We start from the raw sequence: 27,374 nt of genomic DNA, 5'->3' as shown, positions 1-27,374 counted from the left end.
CTACTTGTAGCCAATGGTAGTCCTACTCAGAGTAAACCCATTGTAATACACATTGTTCACGTCAGTCTGTGTGTTTTAGCAGGGTCTCCTCTGGGTATAAGTTGGCTGCATATGACCCATGGAAATCATTCCAACCATTGCAGGAAAGAATGCACCCAGCGTTCCATATTGCGCAAGAATGCATGCCGTTTTCAGAAACTTCGGGCCCCACCTATATCTACAAAACGGTTTAACCACAATGTGATTAATGAGTTCTAAGAAAGCAATGAAAAGTGATGCCGCACCATGGGTGTAAACCTGCTGTTCCTAAATGATGAACAGTGATTGGCCACAAGCTGTAGGGAGGGAACCCCAGCCCCCAGAGGTGCCTTGCTGAAGGAAGATCGCCATCAGATACCTTGAGCACCAGGTGTTCAGGGTTAATTGGTTCAACATAGGAGTGTCATTTGAGAAAGAGCAAAGATTTCATAAGTGGGGGGTGGGAGCAGAAATCTAGGTGGGGTATAAGAGGTGGGAGCGATTTAGGGCTCTTCATCCAACTTTGGAGCATTCAAACTCTCTTGTTTATCACCAACCAAGGTAAGCTGAAGACTATGGGAAGCTTTCTTGGGTTCTTGTTGGGTTATACATTGGACACAGGGTGATAAATCTTCTTGAGATTATCAGCTAGGGCAGGGATGAAAAACCTGTAGGCAAGAATCCAGATGTTCTGGACTCCAACTCCCACCAGCCCCAGTCAGCGTTGTCAATGGACAAGGATGACAAAGCCCGGCAACATCTGGTGGACTGTAGGTTCCCCGTCGTTGCAGTAGCTCTAACACAATTCAAGGTGCTCACATAGGTTTTTAAAGCCCTAAATGTCTCACTCGTTCCCTGCAGAACCTCTCAAGTGATATGGTCTTTGTAGGTCCATCACTCTCTGGAGTTCGGTTGGTGATGGTGGCCTGGAGAAGACCTTCTCTGTGGCAGCCCCTTAGTTGTGAATCTCCTTCCACAAAGAGGTTCATCGTAGAATATTAGAGTTGGAAGGGACCCAAAGGTTCATCTCGTCTAATTCCTTGCAATGCGGGAATCACAGCTAAAGCATCCATTGTAGATGACCATACAACCTCTGCTTAGAAACCTCCAAGGAAGTCTACAACTTCCTGAAGGAGTCCATTCCACTGTCAAACAGCTCTTACTGTCAGAAAGTTATTCCTGTTTAGTCGGAATCTCCTTTCTTTAACTTGAATCCATTGGCACATCCAGCACCTTCATTATACAGCTTCCAGTGTAGATGCACCACTTTATGCTGGCTTTTGACACTTGTAAGTTGCTTTAAATGGGTTTTAATATAGTGCTTTAAGGTTGAAACCTGTCTTGGGAGCTTACGGGAAAAGGTGGAGAATAATGACAATCTCAGTACTTTGTGAGTACAGTGGAACCTCGGATTGCGGACATAATCCATGATGGAGGCATGTCTGCAACCTGCAGCGCCGTGTCGGCACACGCATGGAGCTTTCCTCTCCCCTCCACCAGATCTGTTCTGGGAGTTCCCCCAACCCTCTGGAGCAGATGTAGGGTGGGGAGCCTAGGGAGATAAGGTAAAGTTCTGTTATGTAAGTTGAGATTCTTCTGCTAACAGAATAACTTGGAGGTGTCTAGACCAAGATATTTAAGAGTATCCCTGGCAGCATCTATAGATTTTCATTTGGCAGCATCTATAGATTTACATTTAACAACAACCATCTCCTTGTACTCTGTTGCACCAACGCATTATGAAAACTCTCCATTTCTGAAGAAAACAATTCCAAGGCTGTCCACTCTCTCTGCCCCCGGCTGTATTAGTCAATTTCACCATGTTTACTAGGTCTCCAGATTTTGCTTATCTACTTGAGATATTTATCTTTGTATTTTTGAGTTTTTCGAGTTTTGACAGATAGTTAGGCAGAAAACATGTGTTATCCTTTTCTACGAAAAGAAGTGCTGGAACTCACCATGAATGCCTCACTGTTCTCTTATTATGGCAGTGGCGCCCACCTGCCTTTTCCTGAGTTCTGGCACAAAAAAACCCTTGTGTATCGCAATTTAAGGCTGGATCTTTAACAAAGTAAAAACGAAAATAACAGACAGGTTTGTCAGGAGTGCAGATCCCGGGGTTATTTCCATTTCCCTTATTGCATGATGGCAAAATTACATTCTTTTAAGATAGTGCCCAATACATGCTGCATGTTTGCAGTAGAAACTTGGGTAAGTAAATAATGCAATCAATGAATATGTAAGTAGTTCTACAGGTAAGCCATCTGAACAACACTTAAATGAACTACCGTACTTTTTGCTCTATAAGACTCACTTTTTCCCTCCTAAAAAGTAAGGGGGAATGTGTGTGCGTCTTATGGAGCGAATGCAGGCTGCGCAGCTATCCCAGAAGCCAGAACAGCAAGAGGGATCGCTGCTTTCACTGTGCAGCAATCCCTCTTGCTGTTCTGGCTTCTGAGATTCAGAATATTTTTTTTCTTGTTTTCCTCCTCCAAAAACTAGGTGCGTCTTGTGGTTTGGTGCGTCTTATAGAGCGAAAAATACGGTAAATAAAAAACAGAATTCAAATGGAGAGCTGTCCTGTGCTAAGTAGGACACATGGACACGCTATTCTTAATCCTGAAGAATTATAAAATCAAAGATTTGGAAGGGACCCTGAGGATCATCTAGTCTCAACTCCCTGCAATGTAGGAATATGCAGCTGCCACATATGGGTATAAAACCAGCAGCCTTGCTGTTATCAGCACTACGCTCTAACCAATTGAGCTATCCAACAAATAATCCAGGCAGAGCCGCTCATGTGTTCCTATGAATTCCCAGGTTGCCACCAGAAGCCCTTCAGAATGTCCAAGCCCAAGACTCAGTTGCAACAACTTATTGAACAATACATAGACCTCTACCACAAGTACTCTGGGAATTCTGACAGCCTTGACAAGCAGGCATTTAAGAAGATGCTGGACGAGCAGTTTCCTGACACTGATGAGGTGAGGGGGAGATAAGAAGAGGCAGGGGCAAATTCTGGCCACTCAAGGGCCTGGGACACCCATTGACACCAATGTTCAGGGTTCCTTTGGCCACGTTAAGACGGGGAGGAGCTGAAATCTCACCAGGTCTCTGCTTTGAAGGACGCTCAGCTACTCTGAAAACAAAGCATATCTAGGGATGGACAGATATGTCTGTTTCAGTCTCTTTTGCGTCTTAAATTCTGTTCTCCCCATTTACGTTCCATTAAAAAAAAAAGTTTATTGTAATTCTTTCCTATTAAACGTATTTTTGTATGCATTTTTGCCCAATATACACATTTTTGCAAAGCACCTTTCCCTAATACGCTGCATTTTTGTATGTTATTATTGCATAGATGATCGATATAGACAGATAGATTATAAATAGATATATAGATGATAGATAGTGATGAAAGATGATAAAGGGAAGTAATTGATATTTTAAGGATGTAAAAATGAGTACTTTAAATTGTAAAACAGAACATTTAATTAAAAAGATAGATAGACGATAGACGATGATAGACGATAGATGATAGATGATAGATGATAGATGATAGATGATAGATGATAGATGATAGATGATAGATGATGATAGATAGATGATAGATGATAGATGATAGATGATAGATATATTTGTGCACACCTTACTGTAGCATATGAATTTTTATACATATTACTTGGCTGGGGAAAGGCAACAAACACATGTGAAGTCTTCTCTCCTTCATTTTCCCACCCCCAACACTGCAGTCTCCCTTGAAGAAACAAAAGAGAGACCAGCTCTTCAAGGAGGCGGACATAAGCAAGGACGGCAAACTGAGTTTTACTGAAGTGGGCCACCTGATCGCAAAATTTATCGCTGAAACTCATGACAAGCTCCACAAGTAAGAAGGGCGTCCCCTTGGCCACTGGGAAAATGGCCCAGCTAATCCTCCAGGAGACGTCAGTGCACAAGAGCGTGTTGGATGCTAACCTTCCAAACATACACAAACCCTTTTCCGCATTCACTATCTTGGAATCTAATGCTTTGGCAATAGAATAAGAAATAAACATTTTACTTGAAAATCATTGGGTGTTTTATTTCAACCTCATTCTGACAACTGCCATGTTACTGCCTTTTCTATATTCAATCTCTTGCCTGGGAGACTATTTGCTTCTTCACACACCTCTGCCTACCTTGCAGGTTGATTCACGATACATGTGGGCATCTAGTCCTGCGCTCCTTGTTCAGGGATCCGTCAACAGAAACCTCCTCTGCTGTGGTGGCTAGGAGATGAGGCTTTGTTTGATTTATTTCTTGACTTTAACTCTCCTCTTTCCTCCAAGGAGCTCAAGGTTCTGTACATAATTCTCCTCCTCATTTTATCTCCACAGCAACCCTTACGCATTAGGTTAGGCTGGGAGTGAGAGACTGGCCTCAGCTCACCCAGTGAAGTTCATGGCTGAGTGGGGACTTGGACCCTGGTCTTCCAGAGCCTAGTCTAACCCTCTAATCACTACACCACACTGTCTCAGTTCAACTCTACAATTTCGTGATTCTTCTGGATCAAGATTAAAGGTGTCCATGTGTCCTATTCAGCACAGAGCAGCTCCCCACTTGAACTCTATTTTTTATTTAGCTCATTTAAGTGTTGTTCATATGACTTGAGGGACACGGGTGGCACTGTGGGTTAAACCACAGAGCCTAGGACTTGCCGATCAGAAGGTCGGCGGTTTGAATCCCCGCGACGGGGTGAGCTCCCGTTGCTCGGTCCCTGCTCCTGCCAACCAAGCAGTTCAAAAGCATGTCAAAGTGATAGCAAAGTAAGTCATATGACTTACATCAGGGGTCAGAAAACTTTCAGCAGGGGGCTGGTCCAATGTCCCTCAGACCTTGTGGGGGGGATGAACTATATTTTTTGGGGGGAAATGAACAAATTCCTATGCCCCACAAATAACCCAGAGATGCATTTTAAATAAAAGTGCACATTCTACTCATGTAAAAACACCAGGCAGGCCCCACAAATAACCCAGAGATGCATTTTAAATAAAAGGACATATTCTATTGATGAAAAAACATGCTGATTCCTGGACCGTCCATGGGCAGGATTTAGAAGGTGATTGGGCCGCATCTAGCCCCCTGGCCTTAGTTTGTCTACCCATGACTTACATATATAACTACATACATATTGATTATTTGCATTATCTACTTACCCAAGTTTCTACTGCAAACACGCAACATGTATTGGGGACTATCTTAAAAGAATGTAATTTTGCCATGATGCAGTAAGAGAAATGGAAATGACGTCAGGATGTGCACACCTGACAAATTTTCATTTTTTAGTTAGTTAAAGATCTGGGCTTAAATTGTGATACACGGGTGGTTTTTTTGAGCCGAAACTCAGCAAAAGCAGGTGGGCACCATTGTAATTATAAGCGAACAAGTGAGGCATTCATGGTCAGTTCTGGCACTTCTTCTCCTAGAAAAGGGTAATACATGTTTTCTGCCTAACTATCTGTCAAAACTCAAAAAACTCAAAAACAGAACGATAAACATCTCAAGTGGATATGCAATTCTGGAGACCTAGTAAACATGGTGAAATTGACTAATACAGCCGGGGGCAGAGAGAGTGGACAGCCTTGGAACTGTTTTCTTCAGAAATGGAGAGTTTTCATAATGTGTTGGTGCAACAGAGTGCAAGGAAATGGTTGTTGTTAAATGTAAATCCATAGATGCTGCCAGGGATACTCTTAAATATCTTGGTCTGGGCACCTCCAAGTTATTCTGTTAGCACAAGAATCTCAACTTACATAACAGAACCTTACCTTTCTTATCTCCCTAGGCTCCCCACCCTACATCTGCTCCAGAGGGTTGGGGAAACTCCCAGAACAGATTTCGTGGAGGTGACAGGAAGGGGAGAGAGAAGGCCCTCCCCCAGGCCACTGTCACCAACCAATCTCCAGAGAGCAATGGAGCTGCAAAGAGGGTCCCCTTGGCCAACCATGTCACTTGAGAGGGTCCGTAGGGAAGGAGGCAGCCCTTGAGATAAATAGGGAGTGAGACATTCAGGGCTTTAAACACCAATGTGAGCACCTTGAGTTCAGCTGGAGCAGCTGCAAAGATGGGGAACTTACAATCCTCCAAAGGTTCCTGGACTTTGTCATCCTTGTCCATTGACTATTAGAAACTTCAGCATCTTAGTAATGAAATAACCGCATTTTTTCGTGTAGAAGACTATATATAAGTTTAAAATATGGGGTCATCTTATACACTGATAAGATCTTATACACTGATGAGGGACGCGGGTGGCGCTGTGGGTTAAAGCTTCAGCGCCTAGGGCATGCCGATCAAGAGGTCGCTCCCGTTGTTCGGTCCCAGCGCCTGCCAACCTAGCAGTTCGAAAGCACCCCCGGGTGCAAGTAGATAAATAGGGACCGCTTTATAGTGGGAAGGTAAACGGCGTTTCCGTGTGCAGCTCCGGATCGCCAGAGCAGCGATGTCACGCTGGCCACGTGACCCGGAAGTGTCTTCGGACAGCGCTGGCCCTTGGCCTCTTTGAGTGAGATGGGCGCACAACCCTAGAGTCTGTCAAGACTGGCCCGTATGGGCAGGGGTACCTTTACCTATACACTGATAGTGCATAGTGCATATTCTTAATTTTGATTCTCAAAAAATAAGGGGCTTCTTTTACACGGGTGCATGTTATACACAGAAAAATACTATAATATGTAAGTCATTTTATGTAAGCCATATGAGCAACACTTAAATGAGCTACGTAAATAAAAAACAGAATTCAAATAGAGAGCTGTCCTGTGTTAGGTAGGACACACGGACACTATTGTTGATCCTGAAAAAATCATAGAATTGCCGAGTTGGAAGGGACCCTGAGGATCACCCAGTCCCAACTCCTGGAATTGCAGAAATAAGAAGCTGTCCCATATGAGGATAAAACATGCACAAGAATGCATGCTGTTTTCAGAAACTTTGGGGGCCCCCCTATATCCACAAAGCAGTTGAACTGCAATATGTTTTATGAATTCTAAGAAAGCAATGTTGATCAGAGACTGCAAACTTGGGGCTCCTAAATGACGGATAGTGATTGGCCACAAGCTGCAAGGAGGGAACCCAAGCCCCCAATGGTGTCTAGCTGAAAGAAGATCTTCCTCAGATACCTTGAGCACAGGGTGCTTGTGGTTAATGTGTGCAACCGGGGAGTGTCATTTGAGAAGGAGCAAACATTTCGCAAGTGGAGGGGGGTGGGAGCAGGATTCTAGATGGGGTATAAGAGGTGGGAGCGATGTAGGCCTCTTCATCCGACTTTGGCTCCTTCGAACTCTCTTGTTCACCACCACCAAGGTAAGCTGAAGGCTATAGGAAGCTTTCTTGGGTTCTTGTTGGGTAATACATAGGACATAGGGTGATAAATCTTCTTGAGATTATCAGCTAGGGCAGGGACAAAAAATCTGTAGGCAAGGATCCAGATGCTCAGGATTCCAACTCCAACCAGCCCCAGGCAGCATGGTCAATGGACAAGAATGACAAAGTCCAGGAACCTTTGGAGGACTGTAAGTTCCCCATCGTTGCAGCTGCTCCAGCCCAATTCAAGGGGCTCACATTGGTGTTTAAAGCCCTGAATGTCTCACTCCCTATTTATCTCAAGGGCTGCCTCCTTCTCTACGGACCCTCTCAAGTGACATGGTTGGCCAAGGGGACCCTCTTTGCAGCTCCATCGCTCTCTGGAGCTTGGTTGATGGCCTTCCCTCTCCCCTCCCTGTCACCCCACCAAATATGTTTTAAGAGTTTCCCCAACCCTCTGGAGCAGATTTTTTTTGGAGGGTGGGGGCAGGGGGGTGGAAAGAGAGCCTAGGTGAAGTTCTGTTATGCAAGTGGAGATTCTTGTCCTAACAGAATAACTTGGAGGTGTCCAGACCAAGATATTTAAGAGTATCCCTGGCAGCACCTAGGGATTTACATTTAACGGCAACCATTTCCTTGCACTCTGTTGCACCAACACATTATGAAAACTCTCCATTTCTGAAGAAAACAGTTGCAAGGCTGTCCACTCTCTCTGCCCCCGGCTGTATTAGTCAATTTCACCATGTTTACCAGGTCTCCAGATTTTGCATATCCACTTGAGATGTTTGTATTTTTGAGTTTTTCGAGTTTTGACAGATACCCCATTTTTTGCTCCATAATACTCACTTTTTCCCTCCTAAAAAGTAAGGGGAAATGTGTGTGTGTCTTAGGGAGCGAATGCAGGCTGCGCAGCTATCCCAGAAGCCAGAACAGCAAGAGGGATCGCTGCTTTCACTGCACAGAGATCCTTCTTGTTGTTCTGGTTTCTGAGATTCAGAATATTTTTGCCTGTTTGCGTTAGAAACGTCAGCATTTAAGTAATGTAACTAATCAATATGTAAGTCGTTGTACATGTAAGCCATATGAACAACACTTAAACGAGTAAATGAAAAACAGAATTCAAATAGAGAGCTGTCCTGTGTTAGGTAGGTCACATGGACACCTTATTCTTGGTCCTGAAGAATCATAGAATTGCAAAGTTGGAAGGGACCCTGAGGATAATCTGGTCCCAACTCCCGGCATTGCAGGAATAAGAAGCTGTCCCATATGGGGATCAAACCTGTAACCTTGGTGTTATCAGCAACACGCTCTAACCAACTGAACTACCCAGGCAGAGCCGCTCATGTGTTCCTATGAATTCCCAGGTTGCCACCAGAAGCCCTTCAGAATGTCCAAGCCCAAGACTCAGTTGCAACAACTTGCTGAACAATACATAGACCTCTACCTCACGTACTCTGGGAATTCTGACAGCCTTGACAAGCGGGCATTTAAGAAGATGCTGGATGAGCAGTTTCCTGACATTGATGAGGTGAGGGGGAGATAAGAAGAGGCAGGGGCAAATTCTGGCCACTCAAGGGCCTGGGACACCCATTGGGACCAATGTTCAGGGTTCCTTCGGCCAAGTTAAGTTGGGGAGGGGCTGAAATCTCACCAGGTCTCTGCTTTGAAGGATGCTCAGCTACTCTGAAAACAAAGCATATCTAGGGATGGGCAGATATGTCTTTTTCAGTCTCTTCAGTCTTAAATTCCGTTCTCCCCATTTGCGCTGCATTTTTTTTAAAAAATGTTTATTGTAATTCTTTCCTATTAAACATTTTTGTATACATTTTTGCCCAATATACACATTTTGGAAAAGCATCTTTCCCTGATATGCTGCATTTTTGTATGTTATTATTGTGTAGATATATAGGTGTGTGTGTGTGTAGCACACTTTACTGTAGCATATGAATTTTTATACGTATTCCTTGGCTGGGGAAATGCAACAAACACATGTGAAGTCTTCTCTCCCCCATTTTCCCACCCCCAACACTGCAGTCTCCCTTGAAGCAACAAAAGAGAGACCAGCTCTTCCAGGAGGCAGAAATAAACAAGGACGGCAAGCTGAGTTTTGCTGAAGTGGGACGCCTGGTTGCAAAATTCGTTGGTGAAACTCATGAGAAACTCCGCAAGTAAGAAGGGCGTCCCCTTGGCCACTGGAAAAAATAGGTCCAGCAAATCCTTCAGGAGATGTCAGGGGAGTGTTGGATAATAACCTCCCAAAAAGTCACAAACCCCTATCCGCATTCACTATCTTGGAATGCAATGCTTTGGCAACAGAATAAGAAATAAACATTTAACTTGGAAATCATTTGGTGTCTTATTTCAACCTCAGTCTGACAAACTGCAGTCTTACTGGCTTTTCTATATTCAATCTCTTGCCTGGGAGACTATGGAAGATTAGCTTCTTCACACACCTCTGCCTACCTTGCAGGTTGATTCACGATACATGTGGGCATCTAGTCCTGCGCTCCTTGTTCAGGGATCCGTCAATAGAAACCTCCTCTGCTGTGGTGGCTAGGAGACGAGGCTTTGTTTGATTTATTTCTTGAATTTAACTCTCCTCTTTCCTCCAAGGAGCTCAAGGTTCTGTACATAATTCTCCTCCTCATTTTATCTCCACAGCAACCCTTACGCATTAGGTTAGGCTGGGAGTGAGAGACTGGCCTCAGCTCACCCAGTGAAGTTCATGGCTGAATGTGTTGGCTTTTCGCAGTGTAGTAATGCTGCGGAGAGCTTGCTGGGGAGACCATGCATTAAAAAAAGGGACTCAAAAATAACTTACACAAGGTTTTAATAAGAAAAACAAAAACTCCTTATACACCAAATACATCTACACACAAACATGACCCAACCACCAACCCATCCCCAGGGTAAATGGCAGAGCTAGGTGCTGCCCCCCTTATATACTGCAGCCAATTCCTGACACAGCTTAATCAATGCAACTCAGCAGCAGCACCTGCTATGCTTCACAGCTGTAAAGCTGGATCTCGTTAGTTTGCTCTGGCCCTTGCTCTGGCCCCTTAAAGGTATACACATTGGGTGAAACAATGATGAACGTTTACATTTAGAGAAACAATTCAACAGAGTGGGGACTTGGACCCTGGTCTTCCAGAGCCTAGTCTAACCCTCTAATCACTACACCACACTGTCTCTCTCAGTTCAACTCTACAATTTCGTGATTCTTCTGGATCAAGATTAAAGGTGTCTATGTGTCCTATTCAGCACAGAGCAGCTCCCCATTTGAACTCTATTTTTTATTTAGCTCATTTAAGTGTTGTTCATATGACTTGAGGGACACGGGTGGCACTGTGGTTTAAACCACAGAGCCTAGGACTTGCCGATCAGAAGGTCGGCGGTTTGAATCCCTGCGACGGGGTGAGCTCCCGTTGCTCGGTCCCTGCTCCTCCCAACCAAGCAGTTCGAAAGCACGTCAAAGTGATATCAAAGTAAGTCATATGACTTACACCAGGGGTCAGAAAACTTTCAGCAGGGGGCTGGTCCACTGTCCCTCAGACCTTGTGGGGGGGATGGACTATATTTTTGGGGGGGAAATGAACAAATTCCTATGCCCCACAAATAACCCAGAGATGCATTTTAAATAAAAGTGCACATTCTACTCATGTAAAAACACCAGGCAGGCCCCACAAATAACCCAGAGGTGCATTTTAAATAAAAGGACATATTCTACTGATGAAAAAACATGCTGATTCCTGGACCGTCTGTGGGCAGGATTTAGAAGGTGATTGGGCCGCATTTAGCCCCCTGGCCTTAGTTTGTCTACCCATGACTTACATATATAACTACAGTGGTACCTTGCAAGACGAATGCCTTGCAAGACGAGAAACTCGCAAGATGAAAGAGCTTTTCGTTTTCTGAGTTGCTTCGCAAGACGGATTTCCCTATGGGCTTGCTTCGCAAGACGAAAACGTCTTGCGCCTTTTTTTAAAAAACCGCCAATGCATTCCTATGGGAAACCGTCAATACACAGTGGTGCTTCGCAAGACAAAAAAATTCACAAGACGAAAAAACTCACAGAACGAATTAATTTCATCTTGCGAGGCACCACTGCACATACATATTGATTATTTGCATTATCTACTTACCCAAGTTTCTACTGCAAACACGCAACATGTATTGGGGACTATCTTAAAAGAATGTAATTTTGCCATGATGCAGTAAGAGAAATGGAAATGACGTCAGGATGTGCACACCTGACAAACCTGTCTGTTATGTTCGTTTTTTAGTTAGTTAAAGATCTGGGCTTAAATTGTGATACACGGGAGGTTTTTTTGAGCTGAAACTCAGGAAACGTCAGGTGGGCACCATTGTCATTATAAGAGAACAATTGAGGCATTCATGGTGTCTTCCTAGAAAAGGGTAATACATGTTTTCTGCCTAACTATCTGTCAAAACTCGAAAAACTCAAAAACAGAACGATAAACATCTCAAGTGGACATGCAGTTCTGGAGACCTAGTAAACATGGTGAACTTGACTAATACAGCTGGGGGCAGAGAGAGTGGACAGCCTTGGAACTGTTTTCTTCAGAAATGGAGAGTTTTCATAATGCGTTGGTGCAACAGAGTGCAAGGAGATGGTTGCTGTTAAATGTAAATCCATAGGTGCTGCCAGGGATAATCTTAAATATCTTGGTCTGGACACCACCAAGTTATTCTGTTAGCACAAGAATCTCAACTTACATAACAGAACCTTACCTTTCTTATCTCCCTAGGCTCCCCACCCTACATCTGCTCCAGAGGGTTGGGGAAACTCCCAGAACAGATTTGGTGGAGGTGTCAGGGAGGGGAGAGAGAAGGCCCTCCCCCAGGCCACTGCCGCCAACCAATCTCCAGAGAGCAATGGAGCTGCAAGGAGGGTCCCCTTGGCCAACCATGTCACTTGAGAGGGTCCGTAGGGAAGGAGGCAGCCCTTGAGATAAATAGGGAGTGAGACATTCAGGGCTTTAAACACCAATGTGAGCCCCTTGAATTGGGCTGGAGCAGCTGCAACGATGGGGAACTTACAATCCTCCAAAGGTTGCTGGACTTTGTCATCCTTGTCCATTGACTATTAGAAACTTCAGCATCTAAGTAATGAAATAACCGTATTTTTTCGTGTAGAAGACTCTCTCTCTCTCTCTCTCTCTCTCTCTCTCTCTTGAATTTTAAAATATGGGGTCATCTTATACACTGATAGTGCATAGTGCATATTCTTAATTTTGATTCTCAAAAAATAAGGGGCTTCTTTTACACGGGTGCATGTTATACACAGAAAAATACTATAATTAATATGTAAGTCATTTTATGTAAGCCATATGGTAAAGGTAAAGGTAAAGGTACCCCTACCCGTATGGGCCAGTCTTGACAGACTCTAGGGTTGTGCGCCCATCTCACTCAAAGAGGCCGGGGGCCAGCGCTGTCCGAAGACACTTCCGGGTCACGTGGCCAGCGTGACATCGCTGCTCTGGCGAGCCAGAGCCGCACACGGAAACGCCGTTTACCTTCCCGCTAGTAAGCGGTCCCTATTTATCTACTTGCACCCGAGAGTGCTTTCGAACTGCTAGGTTGGCAGGCGCTGGGACCGAACAACGGGAGCGCACCCCGCCGCGGGGATTCGAACTGCCGACCTTTCGATCGGCAAGCCCTAGGCGCTGAGGCTTTAACCCACAGCGCCACCCGCGTCCCTATGAGCCATATGAGCCATATGAGCAACACTTAAATGAGCTAAATAAAAAACAGAATTCAAATAGAGAGCTGTCCTGTGTTAGGTAGGACACACGGACACTATGGTTGATCCTGAAAAAATCATAGAATTGCCGAGTTGGAAGGGACCCTGAGGATCACCCAGTCCCAACTCCTGGAATTGCAGAAATAAGAAGCTGTCCCATATGAGGATAAAACATGCACAAGAATGCGTGCTGTTTTCAGAAACTTTGGGGGCCCCCCTATATCCACAAAGCAGTTGAACTGCAATATGTTTTATGAATTCTAAGAAAGCAATGTTGACCAGAGGGTGCAAACTTGGGGCTCCTAAATGACGGACAGTGATTGGCCACAAGCTGCAAGGAGGGAACCCAAGCCCCCAATGGTGTCTAGCTGAAAGAAGATCTTCCACAGATACCTTGAGCACAGGGTGCTTGTGGTTAATGTGTGCAACCGGGGAGTGTCATTTGAGAAGGAGAAAACATTTCACAAGAGGAGGGGGGTGGGAGCAGGATTCTAGATGGGGTATAAGAGGTGGGAGCGATGTAGGGCTCTTCATCCGACTTTGGCTCATTCGAACTCTCTTGTTCACCACCACCAAGGTAAGCTGAAGGCTATGGGAAGCTTTCTTGGGTTCTTGTTGGGTAGTACATAGGACATAGGGTGATAAATCTTCTTGAGATTATCAGCTAGGGCAGGGACAAAAAATCTGTAGGCAAGGATCCAGATGTTCAGGATTCCAACTCCAACCAGCAACAGCCAGCATGGTCAATGGACAAGAATGACAAAGTCCATGAACCTTTGGAGGATTGTAAGATCCCCATTGTTGCAGCTGCTCCAGCCCAATTCAAGGGGCTCGCATTGGTGTTTAAAGCCCTGAATGTCTCACTCCCCATTTATCTCAAGGGCTGCCTCCTTCCCTACGGACCCTCTCAAGTGACATGGTTGGCCAAGGGGACCCTCTTTGCAGCTCCATCGCTCTCTGGAGCTTGGTTGATGGCCTTCCCTCTCCCCTCCCTGTCACCCCACCAAATCTGTTTTAAGAGTTTCCCCAACCCTCTGGAGCAGATTTTTTTTTGGAGGGTGGGGGCAGGGGGGTGGAAAGAGAGCCTAGGTGAAGTTCTGTTATGCAAGTGGAGATTCTTGTCCTAACAGAATAACTTGGAGGTGTCCAGACCAAGATATTTAAGAGTATCCCTGGCAGCACCTAGGGATTTACATTTAACGGCAACCATTTCCTTGCACTCTGTTGCACCAACACATTATGAAAACTCTCCATTTCTGAAGAAAATAGTTGCAAGGCTGTCCACTCTCTCTGCCCCCGGCTGTATTAGTCAATTTCACCATGTTTACTAGGTCTCCAGATTTTGCATATCCACTTGAGATGTTTGTATTTTTGAGTTTTTCGAGTTTTGACAGATACCCCATTTTTTGCTCCATAATACTCACTTTTTCCCTCCTAAAAAGTAAGGGGAAATGTGTGCACGTCTTAGGGAGCGAATGCAGGCTGCGCAGCTATCCCAGAAGCCAGAACAGCAAGAGGGATCGCTGCTTTCACTGCACAGAGATCCTTCTTGTTGTTCTGGCTTCTGAGATTCAGAATATTTTTTTTCTTGTTTTCCTCCTCCAAAAACTAGGTGTGTCTTATGGTCTGGTGCGTCTTAGAGTGAAAAATACGGTAGTTAGGCAGAAAGCATGTATCACCCATGGTATTTTTCTAGGGAAAGAAGTGCCGGAACTCACCATGAGTGCCTCACTTGTTCTCTTATAATAGTAATGGTGCCCACCTGACTTTTGGTGAGTTCTGGCTCAAACCCCCCCGTGTATTGCAATTTAAGGCCGGATCTTTAACCAACTAAAAAACAAAAATAACAAACAGGTCTGTTGGGAGTGCACATCCTGGAGTTATTTCTCTTATTGCATCATGGCAAAATTACATTCTTTTAAGATAGTCCCCCATACATGTTGCCTGTTTGCGTTAGAAACTTCAGCATTTAAGTAATGTAACTAATCAATGTGTAAGTCGTTGTACATGTAAGCCATATGAACAACACTTCAACGAGCTAAATGAAAAACAGAATTCAAATAGAGAGCTGTCCTGTCTTAGGTAGGTCACACGGACACCTTATTCTTGATCCTGAAGAATCATAGAATTGCAAAGTTGGAAGGGACCCTGAGGATAATCTGGTCCCAGATCCCTGCATTGCAGGAATAAGAAGCTGTCCCATATGGGGATCAAACCTGTAACCTTGGTGTTATCAGCAACACGCTCTAACCAACTGAACTACCCAGGCAGAGCCGCTCATGTGTTCCTATGAATTCCCAGGTTGCCACCAGAAGCCCTTCAGAATGTCCAAGCCCAAGACTCAGTTGCAACAACTTGCTGAACAATACATAGACCTCTACCTCACGTACTCTGGGAATTCTGACAGCCTTGACAAGCAGGCATTTAAGAAGATGCTGGGCGAGCAGTTTCCTGACATTGATGAGGTGAGGGGGAGATAAGAAGAGGCAGGGGCAAATTCTGGCCACTCAAGGGCCTGGGACACCCATTGGGACCAATGTTCAGGGTTCCTTCGGCCAAGTTAAGTTGGGGAGGGGCTGAAATCTCACCAGGTCGCTGCTTTGAAGGATGCTCAGCTACTCTGAAAGCAAAGCATATCTAGGGATGCACAGCTATGTCTGTTTCAGTCTCATCAGTCTTAAATTCCGTTCTCCCCATTTGCGCTGCATTTTTTAAAAAAATGTTTACTGTAATTCTTTCCTATTAAACATTTTTGTATGCATTTTTGCCCATTGTACACATTTTTGAAAAGCATCTTTCCCTGATATGTTGCATTTTTGTATGTTATTATTGTGTAGATATATAGGTGTGTGTGTGTGTGTGTGTGTGTGTGTGTGTGTAGCACACTTTACTGTAGCATATGAATTTTTATACGTATTCCTTGGCTGGGGAAATGCAACAAACACATCTGAAGTCTTCTCTCCTCCATTTTCCCACCCCCAACACTGCAGTCTCCCTTGAAGCAACAAAAGAGAGACCAGCTCTTCCAGGAGGCAGACATAAACAAGGACGGCAAGCTGAGTTTTGCTGAAGTGGGACGCCTGCTTGCAAAATTCGTTGGTGAAACTCATGAGAAACTCCGCAAGTAAGAAGGGCGTCCCCTTGGCCACTGGAAAAAATAGGTCCAGCAAATCCTTCAGGAGATGTCAGGGGAGTGTTGGATAATAACCTCCCAAAAAGTCACAAACCCCTATCCGCATTCACTATCTTGGAATGCAATGCTTTGGCAACAGAATAAGAAATAAACATTTAACTTGGAAATCATTTGGTGTCTTATTTCAACCTCAGTCTCACAAACTGCAGTCTTACTGGCTTTTCTATATTCAATCTCTTTCGTGGGAGACTATGGAAGATTTGCTTCTTCACACACCTCTGCCTACCTTGCAGGTTGATTCACGATACATGTGGGCATCTAGTCCTGGGCTCCTTGTTCAGGGATCCGTCAACAGAAACCTCCTCTGCTGTGGTGGCTAGGAGATGAGGCTTTGTTTGATTTATTTCTTGACTTTAACTCTCCTCTTTCCTCCAAGGAGCTCAAGGTTCTGTACATAATTCTCCTCCTCATTTTATCTCCACAGCAACCCTTACGCATTAGGTTAGGCTGGGAGTGAGAGACTGGCCTCAGCTCACCCAGTGAAGTTCATGGCTGAGTGGGGACTTGGACCCTGGTCTTCCAGAGCCTAGTCTAACCCTCTAATCACTACACCACACTGTCTCAGTTCAACTCTACAATTTCGTGATTCTTCTGGATCAAGATTAAAGGTGTCCATGTGTCCTATTCAGCACAGAGCAGCTCCCCATTTGAACTCTATTTTTTATTTAGCTCATTTAAGTGTTGTTCATATGACTTGAGGGACACGGGTGGCACTGTGGGTTAAACCACAGAGCCTAGGACTTGCCGATCAGAAGGTCGGCGGTTTGAATCCCCGCGACGGGGTGAGCTCCCGTTGCTCGGTCCCTCCTCCTGCCAACCAAGCAGTTCGAAAGCACGTCAAAGTGATATCAAAGTAAGTCGTATGACTTACATCAGGGTTCAGAAAACTTTCAGCAGGGGGCTGGTCCACTGTCCCTCAGACCTTGTGGGGGGGGGGTTGGACTATTTTTTGGGGGGGGAAATGAACAAATTCCTATGCCCCACAAATAACCCAGAGATGCATTTTAAATAAAAGTGCACATTCTACTCATGTAAAAACACCAAGCAGGCCCCACAAATAGCCCAGAGATGCATTGTAAATAAAAGGACATATTCTATTGATGAAAAAACATGCTGATTCCTGGACCATCCGTGGGCAGGATTTAGAAGGTGATTGGGCCGCATCTAGCCCCCTGGCCTTAGTTTGTCTACCCATGACTTACATATATAACTACAGTGGTACCTCGCAAGACGAATGCCTCGCAAGTCGAAAAACTCGCAAGACGAAAGAGTTTTTCGTTTTCTGAGTTGCTTCGCAAGACAGATTTCCCTATGGGCTTGCTTCGCAAGACGAAACGTCTTGCGCCTTTTTTTTAAAACCACCAATGCATTCCTATGGGAAACCGTCAATACACAGTGGTGCTTCGCAAGACGAAAAAACTCGCAGAACGAATTAATTTCGTCTTGCAAGGCACCACTGCACATACATATTGATTATTTGCATTATCTACTTACCCAAGTTTCTACTGCAAACATGCAACATGTATTGGGGACTATCTTAAAAGAATGTAATTTTGCCATGATGCAGTAAGAGAAATGGAAATGACGTCAGGATGTGCACATCTGACAAACCTGTCTGTTATTTTTATTTTTTAGTTAGTTAAAGATCTGGGCTTAAATTGTGATACACGGGCGGTTTTTTTGAGCCGAAACTCAGCAAAAGTCAGGTGGGCGCCATTGTCATTATAAGAGAACAAGTGAGGCATTCATGGTGTGTTCCTAGAAAAGGGTAATACATGTTTTCTGCCTAACTATCTGTCAAAACTCGAAAAACTCAAAAACAGAACGATAAACATCTCAAGTGGATATGCAGTTCTGGAGACCTAGTAAACATGGTAAACTTGACTAATACAGCCGGGGGCAGAGAGAGTGGACAGCCTTGGAACTGTTTTCTTCAGAAATGGAGAGTTTTCATAATGCGTTGGTGCAACAGAGTGCAAGGAGATGGTTGCTGTTAAATGTAAATCCATAGGTGCTGCCAGGGATAATCTTAAATATCTTGGTCTGGACACCTCCGAGTTATTCTGTTAGGACAAGAATCTCAACTTACATAACAGAACCTTACCTTTCTTATCTCCCTAGGTTCCCCACCCTACATCTGCTCCAGAGGGTTGGGGAAACTCCCAGAACAGATTTGGTGGAGGTGTCAGGGAGGGGAGAGAGAAGGCCCTCCCCCAGGCCACTGTCACCAACCAATCTCCAGAGAGCAATGGAGCTGCAAAGAGGGTCCCCTTGGCCAACCATGTCACTTGAGAGGGTCCGTAGGGAAGGAGGCAGCCCTTGAGATAAATAGGGAGTGAGACATTCAGGGCTTTAAACACCAATGCGAGCACCTTGAATTGGGCTGGAGCAGCTGCAACGATGGGGAACTTACAATCCTCCAAAGGTTGCCAGACTTTGTCATCCTTGTCCATTGACTATTAGAAACTTCAGCATCTAAGTAATGAAATAACCGTATTTTTCCGTGTAGAAGACTATATATATATATATATATATATATATATATATATATATATATACATATATATATATATATGTTTAAAATATGGGGTCATCTTATACACTGATAGTGCATAGTGCATATTCTTAATTTTGATTCTCAAAAAATAAGGAGCTTCTTTTACACGGGTGCCTGTTATACACAGAAAAATACTATAATTAATATGTAAGTCATTTTATGTAAGCCATATGAGCAACACTTAAATGAGCTAAATAAAAAACAGAATTCAAATACAGAGCTGTCCTGTGTTAGGTAGGACACACGGACACTACTGTTGATCCTGAAAAATCATAGAATTGCCGAGTTGGAAGGGACCCTGAGGATCACCCATATGAGGATAAAACATAATAAAATAAATAATAATAATAATAATAATAATAATAATAATAATAATAATAAAAAATTTTATTTATATCCCGCCCTCCCCAGCCGAAGCCGGGCTCAGGGCGGCTAACAACAATTAAATAATCAAACAATCAAATAATCAAACATTCTAAAAACATTCCATTATAAAATTAATTAAAATCAAATTAATGGCAACCGTTAAGCAAAATTCTGTGCAGGTTGCCAGAGGAGGGAGTCAGGCTGGGCCCTGACCAAAGGCCTGGTGGAACAACTCTGTTTTGCAGGCACTGCGGAAAGATGTCAGGTCCCGCAGGGCCCTAGTCTCTTGTGACAGAGCGTTCCACCAGATTGGAGCCACAGCCGAGAAAGCCCTGGCTCTAGTTGAGGCCAGCCTAACCTCTCTGAGGCCTGGGACCTTCAGGATGTTTTTATTTGCAGACCGTAGGTTTCTCTGTGGGGCATACCCCACAGAGAATGCATGTTGTTTTCAGAAACTTTGGGCTCCCCCTATATCCACAAAGCAGTTGAACTGCAATATGTTTTATGAATTCTAAGAAAGCAATGTTGACCAGAGGGTGCAAACTTGGGGCTCCTAAATGACGGACAGTGATTGGCCACAAGCTGCAAGGAGGGAACCCCAGCCCCCAAAGGTGTCTAGCTGAAAGAAGATCTTCCTCAGATACCTTGAGCACAGGGTGCTTGTGGTTAATGTGTGCAACCGGGGAGTGTCATTTGAGAAGGAGCAAACATTTCGCAAGAGGAGGGGGGTGGGGTATACATGGGGTATAAGAGGTGGGAGCGATGTAGGGCTCTTCATCCGACTTTGGCTCATTCGAACTCTCTTGTTCACCACCACCAAGGTAAGCTGAAGGCTATGGGAAGCTTTCTTGGGTTCTTGTTGGGTAATACATAGGACATAGGGTGATAAATCTTCTTGAGATTATCAGCTAGGGCAGGGATGAAAAATCTGTAGGCAAGGATCCAGATGTTCAGGATTTCAACTCCAACCAGCCCCAGCCAGCATGGTCAATGGACAAGAATGACAAAGTCCAGGAACCTTTGGCGGATTGTAAGTTCCCCATCGTTGCAGCTGCTCCAGCCCAATTCAAGGTGCTCACGTTGGTGTTTGAAGCCCTGAATGTCTCACTCCCTATTTATCTCAAGGGCTGCCTCCTTTCCTACAGACCCTCTCAAGTGACATGGTTGGCCAAGGGGACCCTCTTTGCAGCTCCATCGCTCTCTGGAGCTTGGTTGATGGCCTTCCCTCTCCCCTCCCTGTCACCCCACCAAATATGTTTTAAGAGTTTCCCCAACCCTCTGGAGCAGATTTTTTTTGGAGGGTGGGGGCAGGGGGGTGGAAAGAGAGCCTAGGTGAAGTTCTGTTATGCAAGTGGAGATTCTTGTCCTAACAGAATAACTTGGAGGTGTCCAGACCAAGATATTTAAGAGTATCCATGGCAGCACCTATGGATTTACATTTAATGGCAACCATTTCCTTGCACTCTGTTGCACCAACACATTATGAAAACTCTCCATTTCTGAAGAAAACAGTTCCAAGGCTGTCCACTCTCTCTGCCCCCGGCTGTATTAGTCAAGTTCACCATGTTTACTAGGTCTCCAGATTTTGCATATCCACTTGAGATATTTATATTTTTGAGTTTTTCGAGTTTTGACAGATACCCCATTTTTTGCTCCATAAGACTCACTTTTTCCCTCCTAAAAAGTAAGAGGAAATGTGTGCACGTCTTAGGGAGCGAATGCAGGCTGCGCAGCTATCCCAGAAGCCAGAACAGCAAGAGGGATCGCTGCTTTCGCTGCACAGAGATCCTTCTTGTTGTTCTGGCTTCTGAGATTCAGAATATTTTTTTCCTTGTTTTCCTCCTCCAAAAACTAGGCGCGTCTTATGGTCTGGTGCATCTTAGAGTGAAAAATACGGTAGTTAGGCAGAAAGCATGTATCACCCATGGTATTTTTCTAGGAAAAGAAGTGCTGGAACTCACCATGAATGCCTCACTTGTTCTCTTATAATAGTAATGGTGCCCACCTGAATTTTGGTGAGTTCTGGCTCAACCCCCCCTCCTGTGTATTGCAATTTAAGGCCGGATCTTTAACCAACTAAAAAACAAAAATAACAAACAGGTCTGTTGGGAGTGCACATCCTGGGATTATTTCTCTTATTGCATCATGGCAAAATTACATTCTTTTAAGATAGTCCCCCATACATGTTGCCTCTTTGCGTTAGAAACTTCAGCATTTAAGTAATGTAACTAATCAATATGTAAGTCGTTGTACATGTAAGCCATATGAACAACACTTAAACGAGCTAAATGAAAAACAGAATTCAAATGGAGAGCTGTCCTGTGTTAGGTAGGTCACATGGACACCTTATTCTTGATCCCGAAGAATCAGAGTTGGAAGGGACCCTGAGGATCATCTGGTCCCAAAGATGGGGATCAAACCTGCAACCTTGGTGTCATCAGCAACACACTCTAACCAACAGAACTACTTAGGCAGAGCCGCTCATGTGTTCCTATGAATTCCCAGGTTGCCACCAGAAGCCCTTCAGAATGTGCAAGCCCAAGACTCAGTTGCAAGAACTTGCTGAACAATACATAGACCTCTACCACCGGTACTCTGGGAATTCTGACAGCCTTGACAAGCAGGCATTTAAGAAGCTGCTGGACGAGCAGTTTCCTGACATTGATGAGGTGAGGGGGAGATAAGAAGAGGCAGGGGCAAATTCTGGCCACTCAAGGGCCTGGGACACCCATTGGCACCAATGTTCAGGGTTCCTTCGGCCAAGTTAAGTTGGGGAGGGGCTGAAATCTCACCAGGTCCCTGCTTTGAAGGATGCTCAGCTACTCTGAAAACAAAGCATATCTAGGGATGGGCAGCTATGTCTGTTTCAGTCTCTTCAGTCTTAAATTCCGTTCTCCCCAATTGCGCTGCATTTTTTTAAAAAATGTTTATTGTAATTCTTTCCTATTAAACATTTCTGTATGCATTTTTGACCAATATACACATTTTTGAAAAGCATCTTTCCCTGATATGCTGCATTTTTGTATGTTATTATTGTGTAGATATATAGGTTGTGTGTGTGTGTGCGTGTGTAGCACACTTTACTGTAGCATATGAATTTTTATACGTATTACTTGGCTGGGGAAATGCAACAAACACATCTGAAGTCTTCTCTCCCCCATTTTCCCACCCCCAACACTGCAGTCTCCCTTGAAGCAACAAAAGAGAGACCAGCTCTTCCAGGAGGCAGACATAAACAAGGACGGCAAACTGAGTTTTGCTGAAGTGGGACGCCTGCTTGCAATATTCGTTGGTGAAACTCATGAGAAACTCCGCAAGTAAGAAGGGCGTCCCCTTGGCCACTGGAAAAAATAGGTCCAGCAAATCCTTCAGGAGATGTCAGGGGAGTGTTGGATAATAACCTCCCAAATACTCACAAACCCCTATCCGCATTCACTATCTTGGAATGCAATGCTTTGGCAACAGAATAAGAAATAAACATTTTACTTGGAAATCATTTGGTGTTTTATTTCAACCTCAGTCTGACAAACTGCAGTCTTACTGGCTTTTCTATATTCAATCTCTTTCCTGGGAGACTATGGAAGATTAGCTTCTTCACACACCTCCATCCATCTTAGAAGTTCATTCCCATCTAGGTCAAGTATTTGAATTTCCCAGACATAGCCGGGATTCGGATGTCAGAAACAGTGTCTGGGAGGAAACCACTGACATGTCAGATTGTATGGCAACCCATGTCGATTTGGGCGAATTTAATTTAAAATAGCTCAGAAACTTCCTTTTATTTCTGAGATCTTGCAAAACTAAATAAAGCTTAACAAATCCCCCTCCCTCCAAAAACCCCACAAACTTTTATTGGAATATGGCAACCCTAGAAGCAATGCTCGGTGTGATTGTTGGAGTGTTGGAGCCAAGAGCAGTGGTGCAGTATTTGGGGGTGGGGAGCACAGGGCCAGTCGCCCCAGGAGCAAAATTGTTAGGGGGCATAAAATTTCAACACCCATTGCTGCCTCAATACAGCTGTGCACTTCCATTCCTGGGCTCCATTGAAAACGGCTTCTCCATGGAAACCAGGAAAAGAGCTTTCCAGACAATGGAACGACTCTTCTTTCCTTATCTCTATGGCTGCAGTCTCTTGGTTGACGTGGACACTGTTAGGCCGCTGAATGCGTATGCGTATTCCATCTGGGGTGCTTTATTGCCACAGCAGCAGCAGAAGAAGAGGAGTTTGGATTTGATATCCCGCTTTATCACTACCCGAAGGAGTCTCAAAGTGGCTAACATTGTCCTTTCCCTTCCTCCCCCACAACAAACACTCTGTGAGGTGAGTGGGGCTGAGAGACTTCAGAGAAGTATGACTAGCCCAAGGTCACCCAGCAGCTGCATGCGGAGGAGCGGAGACACGAACCCGGTTCACCAGATTACGAGTCTACCGCTCTTAACCACTACACCACACTGGCTCTCAGTTCTCACCACACTGGCTCTCAGTTCTGGCACCCGTCTGGTGCTTGCCATTGCCAATATAAGAGAACAAGGCAAGTGTCTGTGGTGAGTTCCGGCACCTCTTTTTCTAACCACTTTGGGATTCGAGACATTCAGGACAAGGTCTCAAAGCCATGGTGTCTTAACATTTTCTTGTGACTGTCCCATCAAAATCGGGTCACTTATAGGGTGTGTCTGAAGAGGTGTGTGAAGAAGGAATGAGGAACTTAAATTGATAGATCCATCAATCACTACTTGTTGCCAATGGGAATCCTACTCAGAGTAAACCCATTGTAATAGAGGTGGCTAACTCTAGGTCATTGTGTTTTAGCAGGGGCTGCTCTGGGTATAAGTTGGCTTCATAGGACCCATCAAAATCTTTCTAACCATTGCAGCAGAAAATGCACCCAGCAAGCATATTGCACAAGAAGCCATGCTGATTTGAGAAACTTCAGGCCCCACCTATATCCACAAAACAGTTCAACCACAATATGATCCATGCATTCTAAGAAAGCAATGTTGTACAGTTGGTGTGAACTTGATGCTACTAAATGATGGACGGTGATTCGACACAAGTTTCAGGGAGGGAACCCCAGCCCCCAGAGGAAGATCTTAATCAGATATCTTGAACACAGGGTGGGTCAGGGTGAATGGGTGCAACTGGGGAGTGACAGTTGAGAAGGAGCAAAGATTTCATAAGTGGGGGGTCGGAGCAGAAATCTAGATGGGGTATAAGAGGTGGGAGCAATTTAGGGCTCTTCATCCGACTTTGGCGCATTCAAACTCTCTTGTTCACCACCACCGAGGTAAGCTGAAGACTATGGGAAGCTTTCTTGGGTTCTTGTTGGACATAGGTTCTTGGGTTCTTGTACATTGGACATAGGGTGCTAAATCTTCTTGAGATTATCAGCTAGGGCAGGGATGAAAAACTTGTAGTTTTTCCAGATGCTTGGGATTCCAACTCCCACCAGGCCCAGCCAGCATGGTCAATGGACAAGGATGACAAAGTCCAGGAACCTTTGGAAGATTGTAAGTTCCCCATCTTTGCAGCTGCTCTAGCCGAACTCAAGGTGCTCACATTGGTGTTTAAAGCCCTGGATGTCTCACTTCCTATCTATCTCGAGGGCTGTCTCTTTCCATACAGACCCCCTGTTCTGAAAGTTTTCCCCAACCCTCTGGAGCAGATTTTTTTGGGGGGGTGGAGAGCCTAGGAAAACAAGAAAGGTAAGTTTCTCGAGTTTTGACAGATAGCTAGGCAGAAAGCATGTACCACCCTTGCTATTTTTGAAGGGAAGGAAGTGCCGGAACTCACCATGAATGCCTCACTTGTTCTCTTATAATGACAATGGTGCCCACCTGACTTTTGGTGAGTTCCGGCTCAACCCCCCAAACCCCCCGTGTATTGCAATTTATGGCCAGATCTTTAACCAACAAAAATAACACACAGGTCTGTTGGGAGTGCCCATCCTGGGATTATTTCCAGTGCTTTTTTTCTGGGGGTACACAGGGGTACACATACCCCTAAACATTTTTGAATCCAGGTTTGGCCTCATTGAGGAGCAGTATTTAAATATGAGTAGGAAACTGAGAATACCAGTAAACATTTTTTTAAAGAAAAAAGCACTGGTTATTTCCATTTCCCTTATTGCATCACGGCAAAAATACATTCTTTTAAGGTGGTTTGCAATACATGTTGCATGTTTGCAGTAGAAACTTTGGTAAGTAGATAATGCAATTGATCAATACGTAAGTAGTTGTACATGTAAGCCATCTGAAAAACACTTAAACGAGCTAAATAAAAAATAAAATTCAAATGGAGAGCTGTCCTGTGTTAGGCAGGCCACATGGACACCTTATTCTTGATCCTGAAGAATCAGAGTTGGAAGGGACCCTGAGGATCATCTGGTCCCAAGATGGGGATCAAACCTGCAACCTTGGTGTTATCAGCAACACGCTCTAACCAACAGAACTACTCAGGCAGAGCTGCTCATGTGTTCCTATGAATTCCCAGGTTGCCACCAGAAGCCCTTCAGAATGTCCAAGCCCAAGACTCAGTTGCAACAACTTGCTGAACAATACATAGAACTCTACCACACGTACTCTGGGAATTCTGACAGCCTTGACAAGCAGGCATTTAAGAAGATGCTGGACGAGCAGTTTCCTGACATTGACGAGGTGAGGGGGAGATAAGAGGAGGCAGGGGTAAATTCTGGCCACTCAAGGGCCTGGGACACCCATTGGGACCAATGTGCAAGTTTTCTTTGGCCAGCTTAAAAGGGGAAGGGGCTGAAATCTCACCAGGTCTCTGCTTTGAAGGATGCTCAGCTACTCTGAAAACAAAGCATATCTAGGAATGGGCAGATATGTCTGTTTCAGTCTCTTTTCAGTCTTAGATTCCGTTCTCTCCATTTGCACTGCATTTAAAAAAAAATGTTTATTGTAATTCTTTCCTATCAAACATTTTTGTTTGTATTTTTGCCTAATATTCACAAAGTACCTTTTCCTAATATGCTGCATTTTTGTATGTTATTATTGCATATATGTATATATATGCACACTTTGCTGCAACATATGATTTTTTATACGTATTACTTGGCTGGGGAAATGCAACAAACATATCTGAAGTCTTCTCTCCTCTTCTCTCCTCCATTTTCCCACCCCCAACACTGCAGTCTCCCTTGAAGCAACAAAAGAGAGACCAGCTCTTCCAGGAGGCGGACATAAACAAGGACGGCAAACTGAGTTTTGCTGAAGTGGGACACCTGATTTCAAAATTCATCGCTGAAACTCATGACAAGCTCCACAAGTAAGCAGGGAGTCCCCTTGGCCACTGGAAAAAATAGGTCCAGCAAATCCCTCAGGAGACTTCAGGGGAGTGTTGGATAATAACCTTCCAAATATTCACAAACTCCTATCTGCATACACCAGCTTGGAATGCAATGCTTTGGCAAAAGAATAAGAAATAAACATTTTACTTGGAAATCATTTGGTGTCTTATTTCAACCTAGATCTAGAAATATGGTCTAATTTGAAACTCTCACTATTGGGTCGTATTGCTGTGATAAAGATGAATGTATTGCCAAGAATGCTGTTTTTATTCCAGACATTGCAGATCATTGATAAAATTGATTGCTTCAAGAAGTGGCAGAAAGATATATCTAGATTTGTCTGGCAGGGCAAAAAGCCAAGGATAAAATTTAAAATACTAACGGATGTAAAGGAAAGAGGAGGCTTTGCCCTGCCAGACCTAAAACTTTATTATGAAGCAGCAGCTTTCTGCTGGCTGAAGGAATGGCTACTTCTTGAAAATACAGATATATTGGATATAGAAGGATTTAACAATGTGTTTGGTTGGCATGCATACTTATGGTATGATAAAGTTAAAGTGCACAGAATGTTTAAGATTCACATTGTCAGGAAAGCATTGTTTAATGTATGGACTAGATATAAAGACCTACTTGAAAATAAGACCCCAAGGTGGTTTTGTATGGCAGATTGTATGGCAACCCATGTCGATTTGGGTGAATTTAATTTAAAATAGCCCAAAAACTTCAGGGTGTTTTTTTTTTTTAGGTCTTGAACAACCAAATAAAGCTTAAAAACTCCCCCCTACCCCCTTTTTGAAACATGGAAATCCTAACATACCTATAAGCAACCCTTGG

At 44.3% G+C, this 27,374-nt stretch overlaps 3 protein-coding genes across 5 annotated transcripts; all 3 read left to right on the top strand.

The window, feature by feature from the left end:
- The first annotated feature begins 426 nt into the window (after nt 1–426).
- LOC310666221 (protein S100-A8-like) lies at nt 427–26,694 on the top strand. 3 transcript variants are annotated; one of them, XM_083416918.1, is made up of 3 exons: nt 427–579; nt 2,839–3,002; nt 3,768–4,082. In XM_083416918.1, exons 2-3 carry the CDS (start codon nt 2,862–2,864, stop codon nt 3,903–3,905), a joined length of 279 nt encoding a protein of 92 aa, XP_083273044.1. In that variant the 5' UTR covers nt 427–579; nt 2,839–2,861; the 3' UTR covers nt 3,906–4,082. The 3 variants fall into 3 exon arrangements, with proteins under 3 accessions (XP_083273044.1, XP_083273046.1, XP_083273045.1); XM_083416920.1 differs by lacking the exons at nt 2,839–3,002; nt 3,768–4,082 and adding exons at nt 8,718–8,881; nt 9,388–9,697 and having other exon boundaries at nt 453–579; XM_083416919.1 differs by lacking the exons at nt 2,839–3,002; nt 3,768–4,082 and adding exons at nt 25,724–25,887; nt 26,385–26,694 and having other exon boundaries at nt 461–579.
- LOC310666208 (protein S100-A7-like) lies at nt 15,362–16,417 on the top strand. Its single transcript, XM_083416895.1, has 2 exons — nt 15,362–15,582; nt 16,108–16,417. The coding sequence occupies exons 1-2, from the start codon at nt 15,397–15,399 to the stop codon at nt 16,243–16,245; spliced, it is 324 nt and encodes a 107-aa protein (XP_083273021.1). The 5' UTR covers nt 15,362–15,396; the 3' UTR covers nt 16,246–16,417.
- Nucleotides 21,740–22,726, top strand: LOC310666222 (protein MRP-126-like). Its single transcript, XM_083416921.1, has 2 exons — nt 21,740–21,902; nt 22,417–22,726. Exons 1-2 carry the CDS (start codon nt 21,762–21,764, stop codon nt 22,552–22,554), a joined length of 279 nt encoding a protein of 92 aa, XP_083273047.1. The 5' UTR covers nt 21,740–21,761; the 3' UTR covers nt 22,555–22,726.
- Nucleotides 26,695–27,374: the final 680 nt, after the last annotated feature.

The sequence above is a fragment of the Podarcis tiliguerta genome, assembly GCF_965153285.1.
Source record: "Podarcis tiliguerta genome assembly, chromosome: 16".
In the NCBI taxonomy this organism is placed as follows: Eukaryota; Metazoa; Chordata; class Lepidosauria; order Squamata; family Lacertidae; genus Podarcis; species Podarcis tiliguerta.
Note: the sequence above shows the minus strand (reverse complement) of the source record. Positions and strands in the feature narration are given on the sequence as shown.